This window comes from Psammomys obesus, unplaced genomic scaffold (assembly GCF_907164565.1).
Source record: "Psammomys obesus unplaced genomic scaffold, mPsaObe1.curated_primary_1811, whole genome shotgun sequence".
Lineage (NCBI taxonomy): Eukaryota > Metazoa > Chordata > Mammalia > Rodentia > Muridae > Psammomys > Psammomys obesus.
This window is the reverse complement of record NW_026590704.1, coordinates 605,504-614,629: the sequence shown is the minus strand read 5'-3', so window position 1 is coordinate 614,629 and position 9,126 is coordinate 605,504. Positions and strand designations below refer to the sequence as shown.

General features: G+C 40.2%; 1 protein-coding gene across 1 annotated transcript; it reads right to left on the bottom strand.

Annotated features, from left to right (window-relative positions):
• Positions 1-2,414: 2,414 nt before the first annotated feature.
• Positions 2,415-2,975, bottom strand: LOC129677982 (olfactory receptor 11G2-like). The gene has a single exon (XM_055608667.1). The coding sequence runs from the start codon at positions 2,973-2,975 to the stop codon at positions 2,415-2,417; it is 561 nt and encodes a 186-aa protein (XP_055464642.1).
• Positions 2,976-9,126: the final 6,151 nt, after the last annotated feature.

Genomic DNA, 9,126 nt, shown 5'->3' with positions numbered 1-9,126 from the left:
CTGTATCATCCCAACAGGTAACAGGTGACCAGAAGCACAGTAAGTCCTCCACAACAAGAGTGAAAAATCAGGAGACAGGCAGTATTTAAGAATATGCTTAGAGAGCAGAAAACATTTATATGATCAGGAGATGATGAGATTGCCACCTTCCTTCCTTAGCTTAGTGACAATAGGAAAAGAAAATAGAGCTGGCAGTGCAGGAGCAGGGGTACCAGTGCCTAAATCAGAATTCTGAGAAGGCTTCCACTAACTTCCAGAAGGGATGGGTACAGATTTCCCTTCCTGGCTACAGACCAACCTCTGAAATGTGTTTAAGGAAGGAAAAATTCTAGACCCAGCTATGGTTTGACTCTTATTCCTTGGGGTACAAACAATGACTTCAGTCAAAAGCCAAAGTCAAGAATGGACTTTGAGCTGAACTATTTTGCCAGAAGGACACATCAGGAGGCTCCTGGTGGGTGTCAGTGTCTATAAGACCTGGAGACACAATGCACATTTGTATATAGACAGTAGTGACCACTAGAAATTCAGTTCACCTAGGAGTGCTTGTGCGCTGTCTGGTCATGGAGAAATGCAGCTCAGGAAATGGGAACCATTTACAATCTAGTTGATGAGTGAACACAGAGAAACTTGCTGAGCTGACTTGGTGTATGAGAGCTGAGGCAAACACCTGGCCAATCATTTAGCAATATGGTCATGGAAGAGTGTGCTCCTTTCTCTCAATAATAACCCCTAACCCATGCCTTTCTCCTGAATGCTTCTCCATGAGAGGAGACTTTGCCTGTCCTTGGTGATTGTAGTATGCAGTATGTGGACCTCTTGCTGTTCTTCATGGCGTTGATGAACACCATGGCTTTGATGAGAACATCCATACTGCCAGATTTCTGGATGTAGATGAAGTAGCTCACCAATTGTTTACCAGTAAGACACAAAATCTATAAGACACAAAATCTACAGAGCTGCTCCTCAGTAGCTTTTCCATGGTTTTCTTAGTCACATTTAAAAGTTACAGTAGTGTCATAGGTGACCATGCACAAAAACATGGAGGTCACAGAACAGTTTTTGGCAAGTGTGTTCTAACATGTGGGTGTCAAGGAAGGATCCCAGTTTTATAGGCTTGCAGCAAGTACCTTGACTTGAGGAGCCATCTTCAGGCAATCACCGCAATCTAGGTGTCTTATAGCTACTTATGCGTAATTATGTTCACGATATATCTATGTAAGCTTTATTGGTAATGAACAGATTCTTTCCACCAAGAAAGTAAGCCAAACATTAGGAACATTTGTATATTTTAAAGAGGTATTGAACTTTTAAAATTTTGAAAAAGTTTAAAGTTTTAAATGTTAACCTGTGTTTTATGTTATTATGTTAACATGAGTGCTCAAGAATAAACAAAAAATGTTATTAATAGCAATGTGTTTCTGTGTTGAGTTGGCATGTGATTATATGTGTTAGTTAGTTTTTGTTAACTTGACTTAAATTAAGTTCCTCTAGGATTAGCCTCAGTTGGATTGGCCTATGGGTACATCTGTGTGGGGTTTTCTTGAATAAAAAAATGCTGTAGAAAGGCCACTCCCACTGAGGTACATGCTATTCCAGGGCTTGTAGTCCTTGGTGGTGCAAGAAAGCAAGTTGAGCAATCCACGAAAAGCAAGCCAGTAAGTATGCTCCTTCATGGTCTCTGTTTCAGTTCCTGACTCCAGTTTCCTGCCTTAAAACCTTGTCTTAGCTCCACTTAATGATGGATTATTATCTGTATACAAAGTAATCCTTCTTTTGCCTGAATTTATTTTGGTCACAATGTTTACTAAAGCAAATATAAGTACCACAGGCCACTATTGTCTTCTATTGGGTTTTCTGAAGCATGATTATCTTTGCTAAGATCCCTTGAAATTGTGATCCTCCAGGACAACCCTTTAAACTGTGGGATTGTAGGCATGTTCCAATACATGAACTACATTTTTATTTTTAATTGATATAATAACCTACTGTACATATTTGTGAGGTAAGGGTGACTTTCAGTACATAAATACAATGGATATAATCTCAAGGTAATAGTCCTAGATATTTTAAATGTTTATCATATTTTTGTTGAGAATATTCAAAATGTCAGTCATTTTGTTTGAAAGAGAATTAAGGCTTGACAGACATAATTATCTAATTATATTATCAAACACAGATGTTGAATAGTTATCCAACTGCACCTCTGCAAACCCTAACCACTTCCTGGTCTCTGGTAATGATTACCCTATTCATTTTTTAAAACTTTCTACACATTAGTGAGAACATGCAGTATATGACTTCCCCTAAATGACATATTTTACTTTGCACAGTGTTTTCCCATGTTACTCATGTTGCTGTAAATAAAAGAATTTAATCATTCTTGTGCATGAATAATATTCTAACAAACACCTTCACACACAGAGAGGGCCTGGGTCACATAGGAAGTGGTCTATAATTCTGGAGCCACAGAAGGACATCTGGGAGATGAGGATGATGGGAACAGGGAACCAGAGGAATCCAAGCACCCAGCAACTGATCACCAGGATGTTGCAAAGGCGCCCAGTCATGAGAGCAGGATAGTGCAGAGGCCTGCAGATGGCAAGGTAGTGGTCAAATGCCATGACTGCCAGGAAAAAGCATTCCGTAGAACCCAAGGAGAAGAAGAAATAGAACTGCAGGAAGCACCCAGAGAAGGAGATGACCTTGGTGTCAGAGAGGAAGTTGGCCAACATGTTGGGGACTGTGGAGGTGACATACCAGATCTCCAGGAAGGAGAAGTTGGCCAGCAGGAGGTACATGGGGGTGTGGAGTCTCTGATCCCAGCACACAGCACAGATGATGGAAGCATTTCCCATGAGGGTGAGGAGGTAGACAGTGGAGAAGAGTGCAAAGAGGAAGATCTGTCCCTCCCTGGGGCAGGAGGATGACCCAGTGATGGTGCTGGCGTTACTAGGGTTACTGAGGGTTTTCATTTGTCTGTGACCTGGGAAAGCGCCAGAAATTATCAATGGATACAGCCAGTTCATGATTCCAATTTATTTAAATTTTTATAGACAGAAAGCATATACGTTTAACTAGCCACTTAATAAAGACATTGATTTGAATTGTTTTCTCCAGTTCTTTGCTTCCCTAACTTTCCAGTTTGGTGCAAGGAAACTATTGGTCATAACTGATCAGTACTTCTCATTTTTCTTTTCCTCCTCCTTGTGCTCATCTTCCACACCCTCTTCATTTTCTCTATTCTAATAAGTTAAATTCTAATGTAATTTGTAACATGTTTACAATTTTCTTCACAATATTGCACATGGATGAAATCAAGTATATGTAGATATATTCACACAAAATCCGATTTCCTTTCATTTTTCAGAAGTGAAATCCTTATATCTCTTGATGTAGAGTATCTTCTTTTCTGTAATTATTAGCCATATTATATTCATAGTGGGTTTTAAAAATTGAAATCAGATTAAGTTAGGAAAAACCCCTGCATATAAACTTCAGTTAGCTTCCCAACATACTTGGAATAAATTTCTAAGCCATGGATTTTTTACTTGATTCCTCCTAACATCTCTGATCGTCTTTCCCTCTTTCTATCCCTTTATCCTATCTTCCCTTTTTTGTACATAGGTTAAACCTGTACATCCTATATAAACATGTGAATAAGGGTTATTGAGTAGAGCACTAAACAACAGAGAGTGACATTGCACATTGCCTGCTGAGCATTCAACATCCCAATGAGAGATGTGTATTTTTGGACCACATACATCCTCGTCACACTTCAGTAGAAAGAGATCCCACCTTCCTACATCTGTAATGTTTTCTAGTAGGGGTTGGAAAATACTTTGTTAAGTATTTTTTGCTTGTGGATCACATAATTTCTATCAAAGCTACACAGCTGGGGCCCAGTATGGCCAAAATAGGCTGTAATAAGCTTTAGATGAATGCACGTGGCCATGCTCCAGTAAGACATGAAGTCCAGTGAGTGTTGAATTTCATGCAGTGTTCATGTGTTAGGAAGTTATGCTCTTTCATCCATTGTAAAACGTAATATGTAAACACAGTGCTCAGCTTGTGCTCAGAGTAAAATCAGGAGGAGGTCATTTGTGTTTCATTGACTCCTGCTCTTACAGGGGAAGAGAATAAAAGCAACAGCACCAACACCCACACCACCAACACAAATAAGAACATTTTTCTTGTTAGAGAAGGAGGGGGCTTCCAGAAGTCAATAGCTGAAACTATTCTCTTCTTCTGTGAGTCCATAAACATTCTGAAAGAACCTTGAGCTAAATCATAAAAATGAGTTTTCAAAGTTGTTACAATCTGCTTGCCTATATGCTTACACACACACACACACACACACACACACACACACACGAATACAAAATGAGCACACATGATTATATACTGATGTACTATATACCTTTGCCACACAACACTTGAGTTTGATCACACTGGTTTAGGTCAGTTTAGGAAACAAGAATGGTATGAACACAAGTCTCAGTTGGCCAGCACCATTTTATGCCTGTAAAAAGCCAACTGGCTCATGTTGGGAGATATTTCTTACAGGAGTACATAGTCATTCACCTTTTATTACTCAGCTTCCATGTTCATAGAGCAGCAGTGGGGTGTTTCTGACACAGGGTCTTTTCAAACTGTCCAAAGGCAGGCAGATTATTCAGAACTGGCTGCAGAAGGGAATGTGAACATGGATGGTTACAATGGCTTCAGTGCTGATGTGTACAGGATGAATACTATGGTCGATTAACATTGACAGCAAAACAGTTCAGCACTTTATCCAAATTCTATGTCAGAAATATTGAGATCAACCACCTTAATTAGCCAGATCCAGTGCCATAACATGTAAAGTGAAAGAGGTTTCAATCTTCTGAAAATGCACTTTTGTTTCAAGGTTAGTCCAAGAAGTCACTATCTTATGAAACCATCATTGGCTCAAACTTCTCAATATATCCATTTCGTTTGATAAGAGGAAATTGCCACACATCCCATCTTTGGAAAAAAAAAAACTTTCCTATGTAAGGTTTAGAGGTAGTAAGTAGTTAAGGCATTGGAGGAAAGCAATAGATTTTGAGCAAGAAGCTTAGCATTTGAATTATAATCCATGTGTTACTAACCGTAGACACTCCATTGATTCAAATACGTACACTACTTTCTAGTGTCTTCAACTGTAAAGTGGTTAAATAACACTCTTACAGAAGGGTTGAGAACTCTGTATAAGATAATGCAAATAGAAGCACTCTGTCTAGGACCTGACACAGTTAGAGATTATTGGCTGTGGAACATATAGCTGGGAGAGAGCAAAAAGAAAACCTTCTTGAGAGGGTCGCTTTTTTAGTTCTTCTTTTTAATTATTTTTATTTTTATTAATCACAGTTTATTCACTTTGTATCCTCCCTGTACCTTCCTCCTTCCTCCTCTCCCAATCACACCCTCCATCTTCCCACCCTTGTCCCTCTCCCCACTGAAAAGGGAAGTCCTCCTCCCTTTCACTCTGACCCTAGACTATCAGGTCTCATCAGTAGTGGCTGAATTATCTTCTTCTGTGGCCTGGTAAGGCTGCTCTCCCCTCAAGGGGAAATGATCAAAGAGCAGGCCAATCAGTTCATGTCAGAGACAGTCCTATCCCCATTACTATGGAGGCCACTTGGATACTGAACTGCCATAGGCTACCTCTGTGCAGGGGTTCCAGGCCATCTCCATGAGTGGTCCTTGGCTGGAAGATCAGCTTCAGAAAAGACCCCTGTTCCAGACTTTTAGGATCTGTGGCTGTCCTTGTGGAGTTTCTGTCCTCTCCAGGTCTTACTATCTCTCACTTCTTTCATAAGATTCCCTGTACTTTGCCCAAAGTTTGGCTATGAGTCTCAACATCTGCCTTGATACCATGCAGGGTAGAGCCTTTCAGAGGTCTTCTGTGGTTCTGAAGTCAGAGCTAGAAAAAAGGGCTAAAGGTGAGATGAGACCTCATTCATCCAGAGCTGTATAGTAATAGAAGGAATCAGTCTTTCCCTAGGAGCACTATGTTTTTTTTTAAACATGTTTTCAGTTTTAGTTTAGGATCAAGTCCTGTGAGTTTCAAGGAGTTGATGTTGGGAATGTCTGTCGTAGATCTGCGACAGACATCAGCTACTCTGTGGCCTTGCATCAAGGCTTTTGTCCTATTTTTCATTGGAGGTACATACAGGGTTATTGGCTATTCCTCTTTTTTAATAGCAGAGGGAATCTTATATCAAATATACGAGTTCATTTCAATTCTTTGTTGATTTATACTCTTTTTACAATGTAGTGTTCAAAACTGGTAAAAAGGGCCCTAATCTATGAATACCATGATTACTATAGGTCTTTCATTGTGGCAGATGTCCTTATGTCATGGCTAGATTACACTTCTTGGTAAAACAATATATGTTTATTGGATAAATAAACTTACCACCTCACCCTGAGAAAATCAGAAGATAACATGCAAAGAGAGAGGTAAGTATTTTGGAGTAAGACACCTAGGAAATTCATTTACTCTTAGAGAGATGAAATGCCCCTTTTGCTTCCTTTTTTAAAGATTGAAAAAAAATTAGTAATTCATAGCCCTTATGTGGATTTCCTAGTAAGTGTATCAATTGCTGTCAATGACATGGACTCTTGTGCATGCACTTTGATCACTCAGAACTCCTGGTGCTTCCTTGCCAGGGCTCAGTGTAAGAGGATTCACTCACTCCTGATTTGACACTATGTCCAGGTGTGAGTTATTGGTGGAAGGTTCCCTTTTCTGAGGAGCAGGGTATGAATATAGGGGGAGGAGAGAGGGAGGATGGACAGGGAGGAGAGGAAGAAAATGGCTATGATAAATATATAAAGTGAATGAAAAAGTTAAAAATTTTGTATCTATTTTTTTTGTAATTTTTTATTAATTACACTTCATTCATTTTGTATCCCCCCATAAGCCCCTCCCTCCTCCCCTACCTATCCCACCCTTCCTCCCCTTTCTGCATGCATGCCACTCTCCAAGTCCACTGATAGGGGAGGTTCTCCTCTCCTTTCTGATCTTAGTCTATCAGTTCTCATCAAAAGTGGCTGTATTGTCCTCTACTGTGGCCTGGTAAGGCTGCTCCCCCCCAGGGGGAGGTGATCAAAGAGCAGGCCAATCAGATTATGTCAGAGGCAGTCCCTCTTCCCATTACTATGGAAACTACTTGGACACTGAACTGCCATGGGCTACACCTGTGCAAGGGTTCCAGGTCATCTCCACGAATAGTCCTTGGTTGGAGTATAAGTCTCTGTGAAGTTCCCTGTGTTCAAATTATCTTGTTCTGTTGCTCTCCTTGTGGAGTTCCCATCCCCTCCAGCTCTTAATATTTCCCACTTCCTACATAAAATTCCATTCACTCTGCCCATCAGTTGTCCATCAGGCTCAGCATCTGCTTTGACAGTCTATACTGCAGAAGCTTTCAGAGGCCCTCTGTGGCAGGTTTCAAGGTTGTTTCCTGTTTTCTTCTGGCTTTCAGAGGCCCTCTGTAGCAGGTTCCGAGGTTGTTTCCTATTTTCTTTTTCTTCTGATGTCCATCCTCTTTGACTTTCAGGATGGGGATTGAACATTCTAGTTAGGGTCCTCTCTTTTGCTTAGTTTGTTTAGATGTACAGATTTTAGTGGGTTTATTCTATGTTGTATGTTTATATGAGTGAGTATATACCATGTGTGTCTTTTTGCTTCTGGGACAACTCACTCAGGATGATCCTTTCAGGGTCACAACATTTACCTGCAAATTTCATGATTTCCTTCTTTTTCATTGCTGAGTAATACTCCATTGTATAGATGTACCACAGTTTCTGCATCCATTCTTCAGTTGAGGGGCATCTGGGTTGTTTCCAGCTTCTGGCTATTACAAATAAAGCTGCTACAAACAAGGTTGAGCAAATGTCCTTTTTGTGTACTTGCGCCTGTTTTGGGTATATGCCTAGGAGTGGTATGGCTGGATCTTGAGGAAGCGCTATTCCTAGTTGTCTGAGAAAGCGCCAGATTGATTTCCAGAGTGGTTGTACCAGTTTACATTCCCACCAGCAGTGGAGAAGGGTTCCCCTTTCTCCACAACCTCTACAGCATGTGTTGTCCCTTGAGATTTTCATCTTGGCCATTCTGATGGGTGTAAGGTGAAATCTCAGGGTTGTTTTGATTTGCATTTCCCTAATGGCTAATGAGGATGAGCATTTCTGTAAGTGTTTCTCTGCCATTCGATATTCCTCTGCAAAGAATTCTCTCTTTAGCTCTGTTCCCCATTTTTTAAGTGGATTACTTGGTTTATTGCTTTTCAGCTTGTTTAGTTCTTTATATATATTGGATATGAGTCCTCTGTCAGATAAAGGGTTGGTGATGATTCTTTCCCAATCTGTAGGCAGTCGCTTTGTTTTGATGACGGTGTCCTTTGCTTTACAGAAGCTTTTCAATTTCATGAGGTCCCATTTATTGATTGTTGCTCTTAGAGCCTGTGCTGTTGGTGTTCTGTTCAGGAAGTTTTCTCCTGTACCAATGAGTTCTACGGTATTCCCCACTTTTTTTTCTAGCCGATTTAATGTGTCTGGTTTTATGTTGAGGTCTTTGATCCACTTGGACTTCAGTTTTGTGCAAGGTGATAAGTATGGATCTATTTTCATTTTTCTACATGTAGACATCCAGTTGGACCAGCACCATTTGTTGAAGATGCTATCTTTTTTCCATTGTATGGTTTTGGCATCTTTGTCAAAGATCAGGTGTCCATAAGTGTGTGGGTTTATTTCTGGGTCTTCTGTTCGATTCCATTGATCCACCATTCTGTTTCTATGCCAGTACCATGCAGTTTTTACTATTGTTGCTCTATAGTACAGCTTGAGATCAGGGATGGAGATACCTCCAGAAGATCTTTTATTGTAGAGGATTGTTTTAGCAATTCTCGGTTTCTTGTTATTCCATACGAAGTTGAGAATTTTTCTTTCCAGGTCTGTAAAGAATTGTGTTGGCAATTTGATGGGAATTGCATTAAATCTGTAGATTGCTTTTGGTAAGATGGCCATTTTTACTATGTTAATCCTGCCAAGCCATGAGCATGGGAGATCTTTCCATCTTCTCATATCTTCCTCTAATTCTTT